Source organism: Notolepis coatsorum, assembly GCF_963971535.1.
Source record: "Notolepis coatsorum genome assembly, chromosome: 1".
Classification (NCBI taxonomy): Eukaryota; Metazoa; Chordata; class Actinopteri; order Aulopiformes; family Paralepididae; genus Notolepis; species Notolepis coatsorum.
This window is the reverse complement of record NC_140165.1, coordinates 76,642,456-76,668,676: the sequence shown is the minus strand read 5'-3', so window position 1 is coordinate 76,668,676 and position 26,221 is coordinate 76,642,456. Positions and strand designations below refer to the sequence as shown.

Genomic DNA, 26,221 nt, shown 5'->3' with positions numbered 1-26,221 from the left:
AGTTTGGCACTGTACCGTCGAGTGCGACGTATTTCTATTAAGTTAATAATAGTCTATTGTGTATGGTGCATCGTGCGGTTAGAGTTCTAAAGTGACCAGCATCTCCAACGCTTCCTCGTGTTAGCTAGATTCTTATCCAGGCTGGGCCGACCACATGGCGCTTTCATCCGAGGAGATCTAGGCGAGGACCGAATGGACATGTACACTGGATTACCTACCCGACGTCTGCATAGCCCTGTGCGGCTGGAATATATATTTGCTTTGGTACTGTGATTTGTGGAGCGGATAATCGCCGACGCCTGTGAGTGTTGGATTTACCCCCGAGAGGAGTCAAGGTCGAGTCGGCGCTCAGAGAGCCTGAGGCCGCCTAGCTTTCTTCACTGTGGAGCTACAGCCTACAAGAGAACCAAGCTGTATTCGTCTGCGGATCAAGAGTCTATCGCACTGTCTTCTGTACTCGAAGTCTCCCTAGATATCGTTGACCAGACGTTCTACTACCGACAGCTCTCCTACCCCCCCTGCCGGCTTACAACCGGGAGGACCCCTTCCAGTATATCCCGCTATATCATTAAGTGTACCATAGATATAATTCCCTAAGAGCCAGGTTGTATACTTGCCTCCTGTATAACCAGAGAATGGACATTCAGTGTTGATTTGCCTACGAATACTCATTTGCCTTACAAGTGCAATCAAATGTAATATAAGTATCATATGTACCTTTTGCTCCATTAAATACTTGATTAATACCTTTGACTGGAACCGATTTCATTGTGGGAAGTGTTCATCATATTCATATATTGTGTACTGTATGGCCAGTAGTTAAAGTACATAAAGCGGTAGTGGTTTAATGATACCATACTTATCAATACAGTCAGGGAATTGTACCCCTCAGTTACACTCACTATACTTATTTTATACTTATCTATTTTTATCTAGCACAATCTCTGGAGCAAAACAGAAAGAAGCATTTTATATAAAAGTATTCTGTACTTCTGTATGACAACTAATAAAGAAACTTGAAACTTGAACTTTGCGTAGCGTTCATAGACTATTGATACGGACACGCTGTTCCATGAACGGAGAGACCTGCTGCAGACAGTGTGGAGGTAAGTATTACAAATGATAACTGACTGTTAGTTAAAGGACCTTGTGCGAACCCTGTGAGTAGGAAAAGAATATTACGCTGCCGACTTGGAATTCCCGTTGAATATCAATAAGTGCTTGTTTCAATTAGCATATTCATAGATCCTTACAATCTCAATGAGGGTGAAGGTGTAGAGATGCTGCTAAGCCATTTTCAATAGTATATTGAACAATTTGGTGGAAAAAGCATAGTTATATACATTGTTATTCAATATGGAAGATTTTTGAAGGGTTTAAAATACAACTGGAGAGGATCTTTAACGTTTTGTTAGCTTGTTTGGTTCCTGCTTCTTTCTGTGGTAATGAAGATACTTTTTTTGACTGTAAATTGAAGATTGTATTTTATTTTATATATATACTGTAGCCTATATATATAGTGTATAGTTTTTCAAAACTCTTTTTAGAGTGGTCTACACATTTGATTTGTATTTTATTTTTATTATCAACCAGTTGTTTCTTTGTAGATTTAACACTTTAATAAACTCAAACGTATTCTCACTGACACCAATACACTCTTTATTTGACTCATGTACACTGTATATCCCTACTGTATACAGCATAATTATGAGATTAGTGCATTGGTGTTGATGATATGATATGATTAGGGATGGGTACCGACAGAAATCACGTCGGTACTATCGAGTACCGATTCACGTGAGATCCACCGGTGCCACATTTCGTTTTTTCGATGAGTCCGATGACGTCAACGTTCTGTTTACCGTTGAAGTCACCAACTGGGCTATTCTTGTCCTGAATACTCAGAACCTAATCTGCTAATTCTACTCTGCGTTGTGTGTAAACCTTAAAAGCCCTGTGGTACTTTAAAAAACCAGGAAATGGTTTTACACAACGGCAACAAAGAGGCGGCTTTTGAAGAAAGAGTCATCGAGAGGATTTAATGTAAGAATCCGTTTTTAATGGGATCCAATGACAATTTACAAATCAAAGATTTGAAAGAACAATGCAATGAGTCCTGCCGGATGCAGTCGCTATGCCAAGGGTCGTCAGAACTCAGTCTAAAGTTCACTTTAACTAACTAAAAAGCATCAATCTCGTCTCGGCTCCTTCTTCGATGGTCGATGGTATGCGTCTCAATGCGTCGCCGCGGTCCTCCGTCCAGTAGGGGGAAGAATGTAGAGTGGGTGTTGCTCGATCCGTGTTGTTGGTGGGATTCTGTCTATCTTGATCTGAACCGCGTACTTTAAAGACTAAACTCCTCCCCTCTAGGATACGTCAGACTTTGCGTCATGAGGGCGGGTCTTTCTATGAGCCAGAGAGCTTCCGATTGGAGCACCCATGTTCGTGACCGTTTTTAGCCTAACGTCACGTTTGATTGGCTGAAACTAGGTGAAACTAGGTGACTGTCTCTTTGAATAGACATGTCCCGGAAAGCCTTTTAAGGTATCGTTTTGCTGGAGGACCCAACTGTACTTTTAACAGCTGCAGTTTGGCAGTTTCTGTTGGGGGAAGTAATAAAACAGGTCTGGTGTCAGCCCCCATTGTCTTCCACCAGCCCAAAAGTCTTATCAGGGGGGGGGGGGGGGGGGGGGAAAGGGGCATTCTATTGTGTAGGTGTATTTAGTCAACAAGCCGTTTCTATTAGTCTATTGTATCTCAGTTTCGGCCTGGGGAAGTGAGACAGAAGTCGGTTGTGTCCTATGTGCTAACTCAACTTTATATCACCTACCCTCCCCCTCTGCAGGCGAAGAGCAGCAACCTTTGTGAGCTAGAATGTATGTTGCAGTGCTTTACTTTATTGTCTGCCGGACGCCTGCTCCTTGTACATGTAAATACATTTTGCCTGAGAAACTACCACACCGTGAAACGAAACCTATGAAGTGTGCCGCACGTTCACGTCAACGTTCACGCGCACATTACACGCTTACCTAGGATTTTACTTGATTCAACAACAAAGCAGTCAGGGCAATGGCAAGCTGAAAATGGTCGCAAGTGTGGTTACACTTTACAAAGCTAGATGCAGACAACACTCGCTGCAATATTATATATTATATATATATTAACAAATTGTGATAATACATCATTTGAAGTTTGGAATTTTGTTTTTACAACTGAGGTAGGTAGATTACATTTTTAGAGACTAAAGTACAGACAAAAGGTACCGTGGGGTACCGCTATTAATTTACAGGTACCGGTTAAAATGTGAACGGTACCCAACCCTAGATATGATATGATATGATATTTTCATTTATAATGCCCCCCCAGCCACTTTTTACACCGGTCCGGGTGTAACACATCAGAACACATCAGACACACAACACAACAGCAAAGTAACTCAATGATCACTGCAAAGGGCCGGAAACCCTTTGTCACCAGTTTGATATAGTGTACTGGATGTCAAATATGAATATTTAGAGGATATACTGTATACTACTGTTTTTCCAGATTCTTTTCATAATTGCCGTCACACCTGGTGAAATGTGGGATAGCATGTTGTAAGCCCACGTGGGCCAAGCAACACTATAATAAACGCTTCATTCAGTTGTTCTCGCTGAGCGTGGGGCTAGCCCCATCCTAGCCCATTAGAACATCTAATTGATAGTTAGGATCCTACCCAGTGAAGACCCTTTGAGCCCAGATGGTGTTGTTGTTGTCATGCTGAATGAGTCAGCCACCATTAGTCATCATCACAGGGGGAAATGAAAGGCGCTCACAGTCACTCCGCTCTCACGGCTACAGTTACCATACACTCACAAAACATACCGTGGTCCTGAATAACCACTAGATGTCGCTTCATTCACGTGTGGAAGGACAAACAATTGGACTGATTTGTCTATTAGACTGTATATTTATCTGTATGTGGTGTGTGTGATGAAGAGGATTAGCATTTTCAATACTTTTATGTGTAATCTTCGGGGGGAAAGATTATGTTTTTTTTTGTATTTATTATTATTTACTCAATAAACTCAACTATTTGATTGAGTCCACACAGTCCACAGACAGCTTCAATCTGTCTGAGCAGGAGCTCCCTATACACAGCAGCTTTATACGCACATATTATACAATATTGTACAACCCCCCCCTCCCCTTATGGCTGGCACATCCAGGCTAGTGTAAAACTTTCCTCCCTAGTTTGTGTTTGAATGGAGGCTAATGCCAAGGGACTGGACATGGCAGCCAGGTGGAGCTGGCAGGTTAGTGCCCAGAATCCCTCTGGTTCCATCCTGGCCTGCAGCACGGAGGATTAGTGAGCCAGCCAGCCAGCCGGTTCAAACCAGTCAGTACAGGTCAGTTTAAGTCCATTCAGTTTGACAGATACCCCCCCCCCGAAGGGTAAACAGGCAACCCTCTGTTTTTAGGGGTCACACACCGGTTAAGAACCACGGCAGTAGTAGAGCACAATACGGTAGTAGAGTTCAGTGCAGATGTTTTATGGATGCCATGCATAGAAATTAGGGGTATGAAACTATAAGGGGGAAGAACTCCAACGATGGCTTTCTATAGAAGCCGGTGCAGATCTGAGGGCTGAGTGATGGACAGAACCCAAGGTGTAACTGAGGGGTACAATTCCCTGACTGTATTGTTAGATATGATACTTACTACCACTACCTCTTGTACTTTAGACTCTGGCCACCCAGTACTAGGCATAAATAATTATGGTAAACACTCCCACGTAGATGAAACGATCCAACACAAATGTACCAAGTCGAAAGTCTGCGTTTAATAATAATTAATACATAGCAAAAGGTATGTAGAGCAATCACTTAATTACATTTATGATTTGAAATAGGATGCACTTTTATGGCAAATGAGTATTCGTTGGTATATCAATAGAGAACGTCCAATCTCTGGTGGCGCAGGCGGTAAATATACAACCTGGAATATTTAAGGAATAATAGCAATGATACTTTAATGATTATAGAACTGGATACACTAGGGGGGAATTCCAGTCGCTTGTAAGACAACTGGAGAAGGGGGGGGGGGGTAGAGTCTGGCTGTATCCGTCTGGCCGAGGGTATCCTGGGAGAACCCACGGTTGTGCGGCTCGGTGCCTCAGCGATCCTCGATCCACAGATGAAAGCAGTTGGACTCTCTGTGGGCCGGCTTCCTCCGGTCCACGATGGAGAGACGTGAAGCGACCTCGTCGTGTAGAGCGTCTCCTCACCTGTCGTCCTCTCCGGGGGGGGGGTTTCCAACACACGGCAGTGTTGGTCTTTATCCATAGAATAATCACTGTATACAAAGCATAATCCGTGCCTGGGAAGGCGGGCTGTCGTCGGTAGAATAATCCGGCATGCAGGTCCACTCGCTCGTCGGCTCTGGGGCTCCTCGGGTGCAGCCTCACATGGGGTCGGCCACCCTGGATAAGCAGCCAGTTCTACCCGAAACGATGGGGGTACTGACTACGATAGTATTCTCACCGCACGAAGCACTACATATGAATAGACTATTATTAGCTTAATAGACTACGTCCAACTCGACGATATAGTGCCAAATATGACTATTCAAATATTAATATACACGATGTCTCAATACCGATGGTAGGCCGAACTTGGCCTTAATCCCACACGTGGCGTCGCGGGGAGGCTTTATGTCTGTCACTCTATTGGAGGGTAAGAAACTGGACTAAAAAGGAAGTCCTACTTTAGTAGCGCAGTATATATATACGCACTATGAACAAATAGTACCATTAGTGGTGCGGTAGCCAGATTCCTACGCGGAACTAGGACTTGTTCGTACATGTTGAGCGGTACGTTTGAACTGGGTCTGGGGGGTATGGCAGCCTGGCACCAAGGTCTCGACCAATAGTAGAATGGAGACTATTATGGGATGTTCAGTAGGCTAGAATGGATATTCAATGCATATTGTACAAGGAATATACAAGGGATATCAGGGAATATTAGAGAATATACAAATACAATTAAATATATATATATAAATAAATATATATATTCGGTTTAATCTGGCCCTTCACAACAGCCACCCCCTGATTGGTCCCAGACCTAATCAGTTAAGCAGAGACAGATTAATCGCGTTGTCTATTTACACATAAGGGTTTGCTGTAGGGGTCAGTCAACTTCACAAAGTCATAGGGTTATAGGGTCATGGTCATCATCGATTGTGTCTGGGAGTCGGGGCAGTTCTATGAGCCTCGCCACGGGACGGGTGTAAGTGCGACCCTGGACAAGCACTTCAGCTGCTCGGACCTTGCCGTCGGCACCGGTGATCACTTTGCTTACGCGGCCGGCCGGCCACATAGCTCTGGGCAGTGATTGATCAATAATCATGACGACTGTTCCTTCTGTCAAATTGTCTCTCTCCTTTACCCACTTCTGGCGGGTCTGTAGAGACGGTAGGTAGTGCAGTAGGAATGTCCTTTGTTGTGCACTCTCTATGGTAGTGCAATCATCTATGTTGGGGTCTGCGGAGATAACAGTGCTCAATCCACAGAACATAGGTTTCTTATTCTCAGCCTCCTCTTGACTGGCTTCCCTCGGGATAGGCGTGGGCCACTCTCCTTCCGGGAGCTTTAGGAATGCTGGGCCGTCACTGTAGACATTGCGACGGGTGAGGTCATCTAGGGGCATTCCCCGGGTGATGACGTCAGCTGGGTTCTGTTTTGTATCAACGTAGCGCCACTCTGTTTCTCCGGTTAACTCTTCGGTTAAGTCTTGAATCTCGGTGACTCTGACTCCCACGAAGACTTTGTACTTGCATGAGTCCGATTTGATCCAGGCGAGTACTGTCGTGGAATCTGACCACAGGATTGTTCTAGACACCGGTATGGTGAGCTCACGTTGGATGAGCGTGGCTAGGTGCGCTCCGGCTAGGGCTGCGCAGAGCTCTAGACGTGGGATAGATTGTTGCTTGCGTGGGGCTATTCTCGAGCGGGCGAGGACAAATGCTGTGTAGATCTCTCCCCCCTCTTCTTGGGCCCGCAAGTAGGCTACTGATCCGTATGCGACCTCTGAGGCGTCACTGAAGACGTGTAAGTCCATTTTACATGTCTCTGGCCTCACCGTGGGTGGGAAGTAGCTTCGGCGCATATTAACGCCTGGGAGTGAGTGGAGCTCCATCTCCCACTCTCTCCAGATGGATGCAAGGTGTGCGGGAATGGGGTCGTCCCAGCCCTGGTCCTTGTCCCACAATGCTCGTACAATCATTTTTGCCCTGGTGGTGTACGGTAGAATACATCCTAGCGGGTCATATTGTCGGGCGAGTGTTGTGTACACACTCCGTCTGGTGGTCGGCGCCGCCGCCGGCCTTCCCTGCTCCGTAGTCAGGGGCTTGTGTCTGTAGTGAAGCGAATCTGTTTTGAATCGCCACACCAATCCCAGGGTCATCTCCTGGGCTTCTCCCGGGATTGTAGCCATCCAGGTCTCGCTGCTGGCTGCCTTGTCCTCGGAGGAGAGGCTGCGCAGTACTTGCGGATCGCTGCTGGCCCACTGCCTGAGATCAAAGCCGCCTTTGATCAATGAGGCGCAGAGTTTAATCAGGAGAGCCTCGGCTTCTTCCTGGGTTGAAATGCTTTGTAGACAGTTGTCTACGTATAAGCTGTTCTTTACGCTGTGTCGGACCTCTTCGTCCGCTGCTGGGTCCTCTGCTACATGTTTCTGTAGTGCAAATGTAGCACAGCAGGGGCTGCACGTCGTTCCGAAGGGGAGGACTTCCCATTGGTAGATGGCTGGGTGCTCATCTCCTGGCTTCTCTCTCCATAGGAACCGTAACAGGGGCTTGTCCTCCTCTACTAATCTCACCTGCAGGAACATTCCTTTAATGTCCCCGCTGATGGCCACCTTTTCCTGGCGGAAGCGGAGTAGAACGCCGAGTAGGGAGGGGCCGAGTGTGGGACCGGGCAGTAACTCTTTATTCAGATTTTGGGATCCGATCTGGTAGCTGCAGTTAAATACTATGCGGTCTTTACCGTTGTGATGGACCTTGTGGTGAGGCACGTACCACGATTCAGTGGTCTGGTCAGCCTCTTTAATGTCCATCTTTGTGACGTGTCCCGCTGTGATGAGCTTCTCAATCTCGGCGCGGTATACACTCTCTTGGGCGGGGTTCTTGGCTAAGCGCCGCTCCGTGTTCAGCAGGTACCGTTCTGTGGCGTCTGTCTTGGCGTGGAAAGTAGGCATTCCTTCTCGCCGCAGGAGTGGCGTGGCGTATCTCAACACGCCGTTGACCGGGACTCTCTTGGTCCCTGTCTCGAGGAGGTGAATGGCGTAAATGTCATCTTTAGAGCGAATGTCTTTCTTTCCGTTCTTAAAGGGCATTTGTTCCAAGGTCCATAGCCGCTCTACGTGTTGCAGGAGTGCGGTTTCTCCCTCTGTGACTCGGGAGTGGAGACATCTAGTGGCTGTACTTCGGTTGAGAGATTTGGCGAGCGGGCCTTGGAGAGTCCATCCCAAACGGGTCTCGACTGCTGCAGGACAGCCTCGGGGTCCGGTATGAACCCGGTCTATCGGGACAATGAGGTCTGCATGGTCGGAGCCTATCAACAGGGTCGGCATAGCATTGTCTATGAGCGGGATCGGTAACTTGCGCAGATGTGCATATTTCTCCATCAGCTTGGCGACGGGGTATGTGTACCGCGACAGTCCTATTTCTTGGCTGGTGAAAGCGTCTGCAATCTGGTACCGTCGCTCAGGCTGGCCGCTTGCTGCGATAGAGAATGAGACATTCTCGCCCTTTATCGTCTTCAAATCTCGTCTTATTGTCCGAATTGTCATTTGGGTTTCGCTTCCCCGCAGCCCTAGCTGGGCCGCAGCGGAGGCGAGCAGAAGGGTCTTCTCTGACCCGTCATCGAGGACGGCGTAAGTGTCCAGGACTTTATTCTGGTAGCTTAGTGTCACACGCACTACTTTTAGGAGTACTCGGGCTCCACTGCTGCTGGCGGGATCGATGTACATGACGCTCGCTTTGCTGCTGGATGGTGCGGGTGAAGGGCGCCGTCTGTTACTGTCGTGAAGTATGTCCAGATGGGCTCCATCGCACTTGGTGCACCTTTTCTTTAAGCGGCATTCGGCTGCCATGTGTGAGCGCGCACAGCGAAAACAGCGCTTGTTGGACTTTATCCATTGACTTGCTTCCTCCGCGTTCAGCTTGGGGAAGGAGTCACATTGCGCTAGCCAGTGTTCTTTCTCACAGTAGGGGCACACTATCTTCCACTTCTCCGTTCTGGAGGGGGTACTGTGGCTCCTGCTGCTCGGTACTGACTCCGATTGGTGCATCACAGTCACCGATCTTCTTCCATCATTTAGTCGTCTGGTTCCTTCTCTGGAGCCAGGGGTGCTCCGTCCGAATGTGTCTAGCCGTAGGCTGCTGACTTCTCTCGCCAGGAAGTCTGCTAGATCGAGGAGGTTCGGTTCGGGGCCATTCGGGTCTCGGTGGTCTCTCTGCCGCCTAAAACGCTCCTGTCGAGCGGGCGGCAGCTTCTCCAAGATCCTTTCCACATTTGAGTTGGCGTAAAGTTCATGCCTCCCCTTCTCTCTCTGCGCTCCCAACATCCCTACCAGGGACTGCACTCTGATGGACAGGTCGTCCAGTGCTCGATTGTCTATTGCTGGGGGTAAGCGGTCGATGTGTCGGATCTCCTGGATCACGTAATCCCATATGCGCCCATACCTCTGGTCCAATGCTACCAGCGCTGCTGTGTATGGGGTGGTGGAAGTCGCGTAGGCGAGCGCTATATTATGTGCGCGGGGTACCTTTAAGTGCTTCAGTAGGATGGCGTATTTATGGCGTTCATCCAATACATCCACCAACATGGTCTCCAGACACATGCGGAGTTCTGTATACTGGGCCCGGTTCTCTTGGGTGAAGTCGGGTACCATAGGCGTGCCAATGTATGACGCTGACTGTGGATACATCGGCGAGCGTTGGGGGAGAGGCCTCCTAGGCGAGTCTCCTCCCGCTCCTTGGTATGGGCTGGTACTGGCAGTGTACCATGGCCCGCTTGTCCAGGTGCTGTTCCTCGGTGCGGGTCGTGCGTCGTGCTCACCCGTGTATAGAGTCGGGGGTCTGTAGCGCAGCTCCGCGGGAGTATAGCCTGGGCTGTACCGGACCTCCTGGTCCGGTAGAGTACTGTGCTGTCGTCGGGCGTGGTTCTCCTCCTCTTCCTCTTCGTCTTCAGTTAGGTCATCCAGTGCTTGTAGTCTCTGGTTTAGCCTCTCCACAGGATATGCTGCTCCTTCCCGGTTGCTAGGTCTCGCTTGGACCGGTGGGGGGAGGTGGTCTGTGGGGGGTATAGACCTCGTCTGTTGGTCAAGTTCAGGGTTGTTTACTCGGCTAGGGGATGCCGCCCTGGAGGTGTGTCTAGACGAGTTCCTGGAGCCTCTGGCGGAGGGAGAGGGTGTTGTCCGTCTGATCAGCTGTTCTATTAGTTGCGCTTGCTGTCTGTCGCGCTCTGCGTCCCGTAGAGCACCAGCAGCTGCTCGCTGGCTGTCTGCTCGGTCTCGGGCCACATTCTCTTCCATCTGAATGCGTCTTATTTCTAGACGTATATGCTCTTCTTCGCTCCGCTGCTGGATCTGCAGTCGGTCGCGTTCAGCAGCGGCGTTCAGGCTGATGAGGAAGGCCTGCTGTAGGGTCCTCTCTGCCTCGCTGGGAGAAGGCGGTTGTATAGGGGAGCCTTCCCTCGGGGTACTCCTTGCGGAGCCTTGGAGCTCTATCTCCACGGTGCTCTCCCCGTCTTCTTCCGTGCCGAGTTCTCTCTCGGTAGCGTTGTATTCCTCCCGGGACTCATCGGGGACTACTTCTTCAGTACTGGCGGGGTGTGAAGTCATGTCTGGTTCCCACTGGTCCCCACCGTGAGCTTGGTCAGTTACATTAGAACCCGTAGGGGCCTCTATGGTCGGGGTAGTCTGGGCGTTGGGGTTAGACATACTTTTACTTTCTAGTTTTACCGCGTTTACTGTTAGTAGAAGACTAGGTTGTTGACTGACAGCGTAAGCCTCTAAGTACTGAGGGAGCCGTCGTTCGCGCTGCGGGCGTTGGTTAGGAGGATCGTTTCGTGGAGTGTTCATCATAGGCCATTTCAATATTAATAACACTATATTAATATTACACTAATTACCATCCGGCTCGAAGGACCAATTGTAACTGAGGGGTACAATTCCCTGACTGTATTGTTAGATATGATACTTACTACCACTACCTCTTGTACTTTAGACTCTGGCCACCCAGTACTAGGCATAAATAATTATGGTAAACACTCCCACGTAGATGAAACGATCCAACACAAATGTACCAAGTCGAAAGTTTGCGTTTAATAATAATTAATACATAGCAAAAGGTATGTAGAGCAATCACTTAATTACATTTATGATTTGAAATAGGATGCACTTTTATGGCAAATGAGTATTCGTTGGTATATCAATAGAGAACGTCCAATCTCTGGTGGCGCAGGCGGTAAATATACAACCTGGAATATTTAAGGAATAATAGCAATGATACTTTAATGATTATAGAACTGGATACACTAGGGGGGAATTCCGGTCGCTTGTAAGACAACTGGAGAAGGGGGGGGGGGGGGGGTAGAGTCTGGCTGTATCCGTCTGGCCGAGAGTATCCTGGGAGAACCCACGGTTGTGCGGCTCGGTGCCTCAGCGATCCTCGATCCACAGATGAAAGCAGTTGGACTCTCTGTGGGCCGGCTTCCTCCGGTCCACGATGGAGAGACGTGAAGCGACCTCGTCGTGTAGAGCGTCTCCTCACCTGTCGTCCTCTCCGGGGGGGGGGGTTTCCAACACACGGCAGTGTTGGTCTTTATCCATAGAATAATCACTGTATACAAAGCATAATCCGTGCCTGGGAAGGCGGGCTGTCGTCGGTAGAATAATCCGGCATGCAGGTCCACTCGCTCGTCGGCTCTGGGGCTCCTCGGGTGCAGCCTCACATGGGGTCGGCCACCCTGGATAAGCAGCCAGTTCTACCCGAAACGATGGGGGTACTGACTACGATAGTATTCTCACCGCACGAAGCACTACATATGAATAGACTATTATTAGCTTAATAGACTACGTCCAACTCGACGATATAGTGCCAAATATGACTATTCAAATATTAATATACACGATGTCTCAATACCGATGGTAGGCCGAACTTGGCCTTACTCCCACACGTGGCGTCGCGGGGAGGCTTTACGTCTGTCACTCTATTGGAGGGTAAGAAACTGGACTAAAAAGGAAGTCCTAGCGCAGTATATATACGCACTATGAACAAATAGTACCATTAGTGGTGCGGTAGCCAGATTCCTACGCGGAACTAGGACTTGTTCGTACATGTTGAGCGGTACGTTTGAACTGGGTCTGGGGGGTATGGCAGCCTGGCACCAAGGTCTCGACCAATAGTAGAATGGAGACTATTATGGGATGTTCAGTAGGCTAGAATGGATATTCAATGCATATTGTACAAGGAATATACAAGGGATATCAGGGAATATTAGAGAATATACAAATACAATTAAATATATATATATAAATAAATATATATATTCGGTTTAATCTGGCCCTTCACAACACAAGGGCTTAAGAGAGGAAGCAGTGGCTATAAATCTACGGTCTATAAATTCCATAATCCATAATTTACAGAACTATGAAAATGGCCACATGTATTAGTGTCGTCTGGAAATATTAAAAACAATATATATAAAAAAAAAAATCTGTGATTGATATGATTGATACAGTGCATCACTATACTGCTTTGCGACGTGTTGGCGGGTTTGAGTAAGACCTAGACCTAGTAATTAGGTCTAAATAATCATTTGATTTGGCTTTTTTTTTTTTCTCCTTTTTCCCAGATTTTTTCTCCCATCCCAATGTTAGTCGTTATGCCAAATCCCAATCCCCTTCCTGGTCGCTGCGCACTTACCCCCCACAGTCTGTCTGGGAGAGTGGAGGCTATCACGTGCTTCCTCCGACACACGTCTAGCCAATCAACCGCTTCTTTTCACCTGGCAGCGCGGACTCTCACTGAGAGGGTGTAACGTGTGGAAGGATCACACTACCCCCCTTAGATCCTATCGGCGCTGAGCAGGCACCCCGACCGAACTGTAGGAGTCGCTGTTTACAACGACCCGGACCCACCCCGCCAGCTTCTCCCACCCTCTAATACAGCCAATTGTATTAGTGTGAACGGCCAGCCAAGCTGGTGACAACGCCGGAGCTGTGAGCTGGATTCGAACAGGCGAATCCAGCGTCTCCGGCGCTTGGTGACGAACGCAATCTCCGCTACGCCACCTGACCGCCCGGCTTTTTTTATTTCTAAGTTTCCTAAATAACAGTCTGTGTAAAGGAGTGTCTGGCACGAGAGCAGGCATTGTTCCTCTCCAACTAAATAAGTACATTAAAAGGGAACAGTGGTCAAAGGTTTAGATTTTTGGGTACCTGAGCAGGCCGCTCTCATCAGGGAAGACAGCAGTCCATCGGACCACTCGTGTGTGGAGAGGTCGCACCCCCCGTACAGCTCTCCCAGGCTCACCGCCTTAGGGTTCAGAGGACACTCCTGGGTGGGGTCAAGGGTCGCCGTGGGCCAGAGGGGAAAAGGAAAGAGAGAAAAAAGTTAGAACGCGTGAATTGGTGAAAGAAACGAGGACAGACAGAGAAAGAAAGAGAGAGGGAAATAGAGAGAGGGAGATAGAGAAATAGAGAGAGAGAGGGATAGAGAGAGGACGATAGAGGGAGATATGGAGAGAGAGGAAGATAGAGAGACAGGGAGAGTGATAGAGAGGAATATAGAGATAGGGAGAGAGAGAGAGAGATATAGAGAGATAGGGAGAGATAGATGAAAATAGAGATAGGGAGATAGCGAGAGAGGGATAGAGAGAGGAAGATATAGAGAGAGGGATATATAGATAGATGGATATAAAGAGGAAGATAGAGATAGATGAAGAAGATAGAGAGGGATATAGAGTTAGAGAGGGAGAGAGAGGAAGATATAGAGAGATAGGGAAAGAGAGAGGAAGATAGAGAGATGGAGAGAGAGGAAGATATAGAGAGGGAGAAAGAGAGGAAGATAAAGAGAGATGGAGAGAGAGATGGAGAGAGAGGAAGATAAGGAGAGAGGGATGAATATAGAAAGAGAGATGGAGAGAGAAAGGAAGATAGAGATAGAGGAAGATAGAGAGTGAGGAAGATAGAGAGAGATAATTAATTGAAGGGAGCATGTTGATTGAACATGATTACATGCATAGGTACACTGCATATGTCTGTTTGTGTCTGTGTGCCTGTGAGTATATATGGTGTGTGTGTGTGTGTGTGTGTGTGTGTGTGTGTGTGTGTGTGTGTGTGTGTGTGTGTGTGTGTGTGTGTGTGTGTGTGTGTGTGTGTGCGCCCCCGCCCGCGCCACGCGCACGTGTGTGTGTGTGTGTGTGTGTGTGTGTGTGTGTGTGTGTGTGTGTGTGTGTGTGTGTGTGTGTGTGTGTGTGTGTGTGTGTGTGTGTGTGTGTGTGGGTGGGACAGGGTCAGAGACAGAATGTATATAAGCAGACCAAATAAGAAAGATGGAGAGAGAGAGAGAGAGAGAGGGACAGAGAGAGAGAGAGAGAGAGAGAGAGAGAGAGAGAGAGAGAGAGAGAGAGAGAGAGAGAGAGAGAGAGAGAGAGAGAGAGAGAGAGAGAGAGAGAGAGAGAGAGAGAGAGAGAAAAGAAGAAGATAGAAAGTGGCGGATAATGAGAACCAGGGGGAGGTGAAATTGGCACAAAGGGAAAAAGATAGAGACCGGGAATAGATATGCAAAGAGCAAGGTGTTGAGTCAGACATGAAAGAAAAGATGTCAGGTCTGGAGAGAGAGATGGGGGGGGGGGGGGGGGGGGGAGTGCGAGGGAGAGAGAGGGTGAAAGACAGAAAGGGAAAAAGGGAAAGAGAGATGGGGGCAGTGGAATGTAAGGGTGCAAGACAGATGGGAAGTAAACCTGAATGTAAGAGTGCAAGAAAAAAAGAGGTAGATAGAGGGAGAGAAAAAAAGAGAGAGTGGAGAGAGAGTGGAGAGAGAGGAGGGGAGGAAGGACAGGACACACTCACTGAGAAACATTGCTCTATACTGAAACCAAGGGTAAGCCATTTTAAGTTATTAGTGAAATCTTAAAACTGAGACTTCAGGAACCAGCTGACTTGATTAAAGGGGCGTTTTTAAAACGGCCATTTTGTTTTGTTAGGTGCCCCATTAAGGGCCAGGTGTTAGACAGCAGTAATTAGTGATTTAAAGGCTTGCTGGCTTAGCGTCAGCGAAGCGTCGAGAAAACGAAGAGGGACAAAGAGGAGTTTTCCTGGAGTTCTTCACAGAGGGATCCACCGATCCACCTAGTGCTAAGTACACCATAATCCTATCTTTCACTCCACTCTCTACTACCTCGCTTCCTCCCTACTCCTTTCACCTTTCTCCCTGTCACTCTTGACACCACAATGTGTCTCATACCTATATCCACAATCTTCTCCTCCAGAACAGATTCAACCCACCCACGGCATTTTGCTAGCAACCCGGCTAATCTCTCATACCCTCCTACAGCCACTAATACACTTGTCACAGTACGGGGAGGCTTATGGAATTGTCAATCAGCCGTCAAGAAAGCTGACTTCATTACTGCCTACGCACATAGTCAAAATCTGCAGCTCCTGGCTCTAACTGAGACCTGGATAACCCCCAATAACTCATCAACACCTGCAGCATTATCTACAAACTATAACTTCACTCACACACCTTGACCTTCCAGACGGGGTGGAGGCACTGGCCTCATGACATCTCCTTCATGGGCTACAAACTTAACACCACTCCCAGAACTGTCACTCTCCTCTCTCGAATATCATGCAGTATCTGACTCTAATCCTTTCAATCTCACCATTGTTACACTCTATCGCCCTCCAGGTCTGCTCGATCACTTCACCGATGAGCTGGACATGCTTCTAAGCTCCTTACTGGAAGATGGTACCCCTCTCCTTCTATTGGGCGACTTCAACCTGCCTGACTCATCTCAGTCAGTCCCAGTGGTCTCCCTCCTACAATCGTTTGACCTGACTTCCACTGCCATGCCTCCCACCCACAGATGCAGTGAGAGTATAGAGGAAGTATAGAAAGTCACGCCTCACTGCTGACATCGACACAATATCACAACCTCTTGTTAACATTCTCCAAAACCATTACTAATGACAAAGCTTCTTTATTTCACCATAGGATCGAGGCCTCTGCCAAGAATCTTCGCAAACTGCATGCTACCATGTCCTCCCTCCTCACTCCCCCCCCCCCCACCCCCTCCTCCCTCATCTTTCTCTGCCAAAGACTTCGCAATCTTCTTTGAGGAAAAAGTGGAGAACATCCGCAGCTCCTTCTCCCAACCCCCACCCATTCCAAATACTGAATCGAGAACCATATCCTTCACTCTGTCATCTTTCTCTCCCATTACAGAAGCCAAGACCCTGACACTGGTAACGTCGAACCGTCCGACTACATGCCAGCTGGACCAGCTACCATCCCCACTCCTCCAGACCATAGCACCAGACATCCTCCCATTCCTAACTGTAACCATCAACTCCTCACTCAACTCGGGGGTGGTCCCCACCTCCCTATAACAAGCCAGAGTCACGCCGCTCATAAAAAAACCAACCCTGAACCCCACGGTCATAGGCAACTATCGTCCTGTCTCTCTTCTCTCCTTCCTTTCTAAAACACTTGAACGTGCTGTATCCAACCAACTTACTGCTTATCTCTTACAGAATGACCTCCTAGACCCTAATCAGTCTGGCTTCCGGACTGGCCACTCCACAGAAACGGCCCTCATTGCGGTCACAGAGGCAAAAGCTTCACTTAGCAAAAGCGAAAGGCCTCTCCTCTGTCCTGATTCTCCTAGATATATCTGCAGCCTTCGACACAGTCAACCATCAGATCCTCCTCGCGGCCCTCACAGGAATGCGAGTGGCTGGCTCTGCGCTGACATGGCTGACATCATACCTCAATGACCGCTCCTACCAAGTGTCATGGCGAGGGACCCTGTCGGCCACCCGCCCCCTGCGGACGGGTGTCCCCCAGGGCTCGGTCCTAAAACCCCTTCTCTTCTCCCTCTACACTAAATCACTGGGTAACATTATCACGTCTCATGGCTTCTCGTATCATTGTTATGCCGATGATACTCAACTCTTTCTCTCCTTCCCTCCCTCAGATATCCACGTCTCTGAGCCTGTCTGTCTGACATCTCCACCTGGATGACGACCAACCACCTCAAACTGAACCTAAGCTAAACAGAATTGCTCCACCTGCCGGACAAATCCTCCCCCCTGACTGACCTTTCCATCACAGTCGAGAATGCAGCTGTGACCGCGTCCCCGACCGCCAAGAACCTTGGTGTTGTCCTCGACGACCAGTTGAACTTCTCTGCTCACATCGCAGCGACAACCAGAACCTGCAGATTCCTCCTGAGCAACGTCAGAAGGATCCGCCCCTTCCTCACAAAAGAAGCCACCCAACTCCTCGTCCAATTAACAGTCATCTCCCGCCTCGAATACTGCAACGCACTGCTCGCTGGTCTCCCGGCCACTGCCACCAAGCCTCTTCAACTCATTCAGAACGTAGCGGCCTGCCTGATCTCAAACCTATAAGTCGGCCCATGTCACCCCACTTCTTAGGTACCTGCACTGGCTCCCCATTGCTGCACGAATCCGCTTCAAGGTCCTCGACCTAGCATACCGTGCGGCAAAGGGAACCGCTCCCGCCTACCTCCGGTCAATGGTCTCTAACTACACACCCTCAAGACACCTACGCTCTGCATCTTCTGGCCGCCTCTGACCTACTCCTATCCAAGCTCCGGGAGGGTCATCAAAGAGAAGTCACCTATTCTCATTCCTTGCCCCACAATGGTGGAATGAACTACCCAGCCCAGTTAGGACAGCCGAAACCCATCCAATCTTTCGCCGTCGACTAAAGACGCACTTCTTCAACCATTATCTAATTATTTTTATTTTTTTAGATATCGAACACTAACTAACCTTACTGTCATGGACTTGTCCTAATAAACTAACCTACACTGTAACACGCAACACTTTGATGAACATTGTTACTCAGGTGATAGAGTTGTACCCTTCCTGATGACTTGTCGTACATAACTTGTAAGTCGCTTTGGATAAAATCGTCAGCTAAATGACTAAATGTAAAATGTAAATGAGAGGAGAGATGGAAGAGGAGAGAGATAGAGGAGAAAGCGAGAAAGAGAGGGGGAGAGAGAGACATACAGAGATATAGAGAGAGCAAGAGAGAGGCAGAGAGAGATAGATATATATATATATATAGAGATAGAGAGAGATAGAGAGAGATAGAGAGACAGAGAGAGAGAGACAGAGGAAGATACAGAGAGAGAGATAGAGAGAGACAGAGATAGATACAGAGAGAGATAGAGAGAGAGACAGATAGAGAGAGATAGTGAGAGAGAGAGACAGATAGAGAAAGAGAGAGACAGAGAGAGAGACAGAGATAGAGACAGAGACAGATATATATATATATATATATATATATATATATATATATATATATATATATATAGCGAGATAGAGAGAGAGAGAGAGAGAGAGAGAGAGAGAGAGAGAGATTTTTTTGATTTTTTAAAGTACTTTATTTTGTGCTGTATGAAAAATCTTTACAACAAGCCTTTAAAAGACTTTACATCTTCAAGATAAAAAAAAACAATAGAAAAAAATAAAAATAAAAATAGAACTTCACATATTCATAATGTTGTTAAAAACCAATTCATCATCAAAGACATCACAAATCACATTTCCATAACACCATTCCTGAGCAAAAGCCTCCCATAGCTTTATAAAACCTGAACTCCAGCCAGACTCTAGCCTTCACATTTCAGCACCACACTGCATCCTGGTCCGGTTTATCTTCCACTCTGTTTCTCCTGTTTACATAGACTGCAAGCTTAGCTTCACCCACCAGAAAATTAAGCAGTTGCCATTTTTTCTTATTTTCTTTTTTATATCCTGCTCCAAAAATATAACCAATAACAGAAAAGGTTTCACCAAAATGCTTAAAAACGTCGGTGAGCAGCTCAAATAGCCCTAAAAGCCTGTTACACTCTAAAAATGCATGAAAAACAGTCTCAGTCAACCCACAGAAAGGACATTTATTATCCACCTCTGGGTTGATGATGGAAACAAAAGCGTTCACCGCCACAGCACCATGCAGAATCCTCCACTGAAGGTCTGCCGTTTGTTTTTTTAAAGGAGGTTTATATAAAACCCTTCACACAGGTTGAGTGTCATTACCTGCACACAGCCTGCTCCTCCATACAGTGTCCACTCTGTTATTTAGCCATTTCTTATTAATTAATTTGACACAGTTTCTGTACCATGATTTCCTATCCATTTTGTATAATGCTGAATCCTTTACAGAAAGTAGAGGACCAGACATTTCTCCCAGTACAGGGCTCAGGTAGACATTTGGAAACTCATCCTGTTTGTCCGGTTTTAATGCTCCACTGCTGTATAAGCTAAGCATGCCCAGCTCCTCGACAGTCAACCTCTGTCTCCAGAGATCCAGCACCCTGGTTGCATAGCGCTGTGACCTCAGGCCCAATAACGAACACACAGCCTGAGCATCCTTTAACTCTGGTCCTGCTGTGTCTGCCAGCTGTCTCAGGCGTACCACTTCGGCAGCACACAGCAGTCCAGTCAGCCCAGGGCTTGCACAGTCGCTTATGTCCATTCTTGCACCGTGAACAAGAGGCTCCTCCAGTAACCAGTGCAACGATTTAGTAGAAGTAGTTCTTATACACTTGAAAAGTGTCCAACACTTAAAAACCCCCTGATAAAAAGGAGGAAGTGCATTTAACCTTAAAGTCGTCGGGTCTGTTAAAAACAAAGATACATCAAGACCAAGACTATTTACTTTTCGAAGAATAAAAGAGGCAACTTCTCTCCAAACTAAATCTCTTGGTCCTAACAGATATCGCTGTATGAACTGTAGCCTCAAAGTCGCTGTCCTACTCGCTAAATGAATCAGGCCTTGCCCTCCCTCTTCTCTGGGCAAATACAGAACACTCTGAGGAACCCAGTGCAGGCGATCCCAAAAGAAATCAACCATCTTTGCCTGCAACCGCACCAACATGCCTGAAGGAGGCTCCACACATGCCAGCTTATGCCACAAGGTAGAAGCCACAAGGTTATTTATTATCAGGACTCTGCCTCTATAGGAAATCTGAGGCAACAGCCATCTCCACTTAAACAGCCTTCCTTCTACTTTCTCCACCACATTCTCCCAATTTGTCTGTACAATCGTGTCATTTCCAAGGTATAGTCCCAAATATTTAAAACCATCCCTTTTCCAGATCATGTTTTGAGGTAACACAGGTAATCTACTATGCCAGTTACCCACAGCTAACGCCTCACTCTTCCTCCAATTTATTTTGGCAGAGGACACAGCCCTAAAACTGTCAGCAATTCTTTCCAATATATTTACATCATTTTGGTTTTTTACAAATACAACTACATCATCAGCATAAGCTGACAAAACAATGTTATCTTGGAAACCAGGTATAGCTAAACCCCTCATCTCATTTCTCAATGTTTGTAACATGGGTTCCAGTGAAATTGCATATAACATGCCAGAGAGAGCGCAGCCTTGCCTAATGCCCCTCTGTACCTCAAAAGGAGCACATAGAGAACCATTGAATTTTAACACACTCTCAATGTTCTGATACAAAACTTTCACCATAGCAATGAGACCATCGCTGAACCCAAAACTCTTCATAACACTCCAGAGATAATTGTGCTCAACGCGGTCAAATGCTTTCTCCTGATCTATTGAAATAAGAGCAGTATTCAAGCCCAATGAATCAGAGACACCCAAAACATCACAAATTAAATATACATTATCAAATATTGACCTGCCAGGTACACAATACGTCTGATCACGATGTATGATCTGATCCATCACTTCTCTCAGACGGTTTGCTAAGGTCTTTGACAAAATGTTATATTCGCTGCATAAAATTGACACAGGCCTCCAGTTCCTTATGTCCTGCAAAGTCCCCTTTTTTGGCAGTAAGGTTATCACTGCCCTGCGACAGGAAAGCGGCAACGCACCCTCAGCCAGACTTTCATTGAATACCTCGAGAAGATCGTCTTTCACAATGTCCCAAAAGGCTTTGTAAAACTCCACCGTCAAACCGTCAATACCAGGGGCTTTCCCGCCACCCATGCTCTGTAAGGCAGAATAGAGCTCTGACGAGTCCAAAGGTCTCTCCAGCAGCACATTCGACTCCCGTGATACTGTGGGCAATCCTTCACAAAAGGACTGTAGAAGGACATCATTGTCAGTGTACTCACTGCTATACAAAGCAGAATAAAACTCAACGGCCCGTCTCCGGATCTGACTGGCATCAGTGATGTCCTGCCCCGTCTCTGACAGAAGAGAGTGAATGAATTTATTCTGTCCATTCTTCTTTTCCAGACCGAAGAAGTAACTGGAAGGCACATCCATAGCATTAACATTCATAAATCTAGACCTTAACAAAGCTCCTTGAGCCTTCACACCTAGCAGGTCAGCTAAAGCCATTTTCTTTTATTAAGGACTTCAAACTGTCCTTGATTTCCTGTGGACCCAAACATTTTCTCAAGGTCCACTATCTCTCAGTCTCCAAATCTCTCATGGAGGTAGTGATGTCTCTAGTTACATTGAGAGTGTGTTGTTGACAAAGCATTTTAATTTCTATTTTGCCACAGTCCCACCACTGCCTAAGAGACGAGAACTCCTTCTCCCTACTCCTAAACAGGACAAAAAAAAAACTAAAAACATCTCTAAAATCCTTTTCATGGAGCAAAGCTGAATTAAAATGCCAATACGCACTTCTAGGCACCAGATTTTTAATAAAGACATTGCACATTACCAATGAATGGTCTGTAAAACCAACAGGCAATATTTTGCACATTTTAAAAACATTAAAATGGTGTTTAAAACAATAAAAACGGTCAAGTCTAGCTAAGGAGACAACATTATCCCTACAATGAGACCATGTATACTGGCGCTCATTCCCATGAAACCTCCTCCACACATCAACCAAGCCGTGTGTGTGTACAAGCTGTCTTAATGCACTTTGAGAAGCTGGATGGGGTTCATTGTGATTCCTGTTATTCTCTGTGCAATTGAAGTCTCCAGAAAAAAATAAGAAATCATCCGGACTAAAATCGGACAATTTAAAGGGACATTCCAGACATTCCAGACATTTTCAGTCCCACCCATGAAATTCCAAACAATCCATACACAAAATACTAAAACATGCACTTGTTATGTAACTTGTACTTGTCCTGAGACTAAATGTAAATATGGTTGTGGAAAAAGTGGTTCGAAAATATTATTTAAAATACCAAATAGCTCTTGAACACCCCCTAAAATGGCACTTTTCTCTTGTCCCACCTTCTTGATGACCAACTTGCATGTCCAATATAACATTTAAATATATGTTTTAAATATACTTTTTTGGTATTAGATTGTTGATATATGTCTTTTGTAATTATAAAAACTATTTGTTTACTCATCAACATATTTTAAATAATAGTAATTATGAACTGAAGTTGTGTCCCACAACATGTGTGCAACCCTGTTACCGAAACCTATTTCACCTGATAGAGGAAAAAAAAACAGTGAGTCACATGACACAGGAAATGACATCATCAACCCATCTGCTAACAAAATGGCTAGACCAAAGGTAAGTCCTCTCTTCTACTTTTTATATTTTTCTAATCTTTTCAGCCTTGATTGACTGTGTCACTCTAGCTAACGCAACCCTGTTACTCATATTATCACAATAAGACACATTTATTTCAAATTTGTCTTTCTTTATTCATATAACTATGTTTAACCTTGACATTGACAGTAACTTACATTCCTCAGCTAGCATATTTTCCTGAGGTAAAAGCTAACATTAGCATGGATTTGCAACCCTGTTACTTGCAACCCTGTTACTATAATTAGAGTAACAGGGTTGCACTACAGTAACAGGGTTGCATCTCCTTCAGTTCAGCAGTATGTCTTTACAGAAGTAGAACATGAACATGTGTAATTACACACATTTCTTTGTAATTATTAGATGTCTTGTTCCATCTGTAACTAACTGTACTTACGTGTACTAGTAACAACTATGTTATTAGTGCCTAATAGTAGTGAATGCAGACTTAATGTAAGGTGTTACCCAAATCATTATTTTATCAAAGGTTAATAGACATTTTGTTTGAAATGTAATTGATTTCTACAGAGTTCTTCCACACCATTGAGCACTGCTGAAAAGCAGAGGTGCTACCGTGCCAGGCGTGATGCTGATGAACAGAGGAGACAGCAGTACTTAGAAAAAGAGAAAGAGAAGTGGAGAAAAGATGTAGAAACAGGGAAGAAGAAAAGGCAAAAAGACTGCAGTATGAGAGAGCAGCGTGCCCAGCGTAAAAAAATGGAAGAAGGCTTATAATAGGAGTGATGCCAGGAAAAGTGTACCCCTCCAGTCAGCCTTGATGCCCCAGTCAGTCAAGACGTTCCAGTCAGGCCAGAATCCCCAGTCAGCTCTCAACCTGGGACTTCAAGGTCAGGACATACGTTTAGGTAATTGAGGATATATATTTAAGTAAAGAAAGGTGAATTAACGTTATATGTAGAATGGACAGTGACATAGTGAAAAAAAATTATCATTAAATCTTTTACAAAACATTGTAAAGTGCTTTGGATAAAAGTGCTATACAGTAAATGCACCATTTACCATTTAATTTACTTGATATATGTACTCAGTAATTATTAGGCCTATCTAATCCTGGTAATTACTTTGTTTGGTGCAAAACTACAATTGGGAAAAAGTCCATGCAAGTGAAATGATTATGTGACAATTTATGTTTATATCTTTCTTTTAGGCAACGTGATGCTGGGAGAAGAACATTGAGGGCTACCAAAGCAAAGTTAAACAGGGAGTTCCAGAAAGTACAGGATACGTTGAGGAAAGCTGAACAGAGGGCAGCAAAATACAGAAAGCGACTCCAACGTTTGAAAAAGAACAATCCATCTCCAAGATGCAAAGTCAACAAGTTGATTCGACACATCTCGGGCACAACCCTAAGGAGAACCCTGTTGTTCCACACAGCTGTAGCTGAGGAAGTACGTGACAAGTATGCACATTCAAAGAGAGAGAGTGACAAACAGGTCATTGCAGGAATAGTCACCAACAAAGTCCTGAAGAAGTACAGGCTGCAGAGATTGGCACAGGAGGTTTATGGTTTTTCAAGGAGAAGGTGGACAAAACTGGCAAATGAAAATGTCTGCAAGTACCAGAGGAAGAAACACAAGGGTTTAGCTGCTACACTGAGGTCAACGGTGAGATTGTTCTTTTCACGTGACAATGTCAGCAGGATCACAACTGGAAAAAAGCAAATGCTGACAAAAGAAAAAAAGAAAAGGTTACTGATGGATTCAATGAAGAACCACCTCCATTTGAAGTTCCTGGCTGAGCACACCAACCTCCATCTATCATACTCACTGTTCTGCACGCTTCGCCCCTACTGGATTGTGCATCCAACATTGGCAGATTGTGAAACCTGCATGTGCAAACAAAATGAAAATCTAGGCTTTATTGCCAAAAGGCTTCACCAGATGCACATAATTGACACATCCAATTTGGAGAGCCTGACACAAGCCATCATGTGTGACACCACAAGCAAGCAATGTATTTTATGGGGAATGTGAGAACTGCAGCAACAATACCTATACACTCACAAGCCACTACAGAGCCACCGATCGTGTCTCCTACCTTCAGTGGGCCACTGTGGACAAAGAGCACACAAATTATCCTGGAGCAGCCTCAAAGGTCACTTTGAAAAAAGAATTTGAATGCTCCCAAGAAGAGCTGGTGGAAACTTTTCAAATTTTGCTGCAGAAGTTCAGGCGCCATCTCTACAACATCAGGCAGCAATATGCTTTCTCACGGGCCCTGAAGCTGAACCTCCCTGCAAATGAATGTGCAGTCCATATCGACTTCTCAGAGAACTACAGCTGCAAGTACAGCACTGAAGTACAGGCTGTCCATTTTGGTGCATCACACCAACAGGCCACTTTGCACACTGGGGTTTACTATGTGGGGGAGGCATCTGCCCCTACCTCCTTCTGCACTGTATCAGCATCCAGACTGAAGGGACCACCTGCCATATGGCAACACCTGCAGCCCATCCTGAGGGAAATCAGAGAGAAACTCCCAGATGTGAAAACCATCCATTTTCTTAGCGACGGACCCTGCACACAGTACAAGCAGCGTGGCCATTTGTACCTGTTTTGTACTGAAATCTTCAAAAGGGGGTTTACAAGAGGATCATGGAACTACTTTGAAGCCAGCCATGGAAAAGGTGCCCCAGATGGTGTGGGTGTCACATTGAAGAGGAGGGCCGACAGGCTTGTCACCCAAGGAGTTGATATCCCTACGGCACTGTCCCTGTACCAAGCTCTGAGTAAGGAACAATCAAAAGTGAAATTGTTTTACATTCAGGAGCAAGCTGTGGATAATGCAGTGAAAGAAATGCCAGCTGACCTTCCAGCCGTACCGTCCACTATGAGGCTCCACCAGGTGGTCACTCTTTCACCTGGGAAAATGCTCTACCACGATGTCAGCTGCATATGTTCTGCAACAGGGAATCTGGAGTGTGAGAGCTTCAGCTTTAATCCCACAGATGACCACACAGAAGACCCCATACACAGCACACGTGTATGTGAAGAAGTGCAATGGCTCAGTCCAGGCGTTGTGGGGAAATGGTGTGCCCTGCTGTACGACCACACCATCTACCCTGGGATCATCCAGGAGGTGAATGAGACCCACTGCCAGGTGAAATGTGTGCATAGAGTGGGGGCAAACCGTTTTTTCTGGCCATTGAGGGATGATCTCCACTGGTATCCCTCAGAGGATATGCTGACCCTCATTCCTCCCCCAGAGAACGTTACCTTGCGCCACATGGCTATAGCAAGAGAGGTATGGGATATTCTGGCCAGCCACGAAAAATGAAATCTGAACATAAAATCAGCTTTCTAAAAGATTGATCAGTTCATTACTATTGTTGATATGCTTATTCAGGTGAGGAATGCAGCAAGAATGCCAGGTTGTTGGCCTATTCTGATC

At 46.3% G+C, this 26,221-nt stretch overlaps 1 protein-coding gene across 1 annotated transcript in view; it reads right to left on the bottom strand.

The window, feature by feature from the left end:
* dnah2 (dynein, axonemal, heavy chain 2) overlaps positions 1–26,221 on the bottom strand; it is a gene marked incomplete at both ends in the record, with an annotated part of 509,699 nt that overhangs the window by 401,994 nt on the left and 81,484 nt on the right. The window contains 1 exon segment of the mRNA XM_084326360.1: positions 13,488–13,605. Coding sequence (XP_084182486.1) covers positions 13,488–13,605 — 118 coding nt within the window.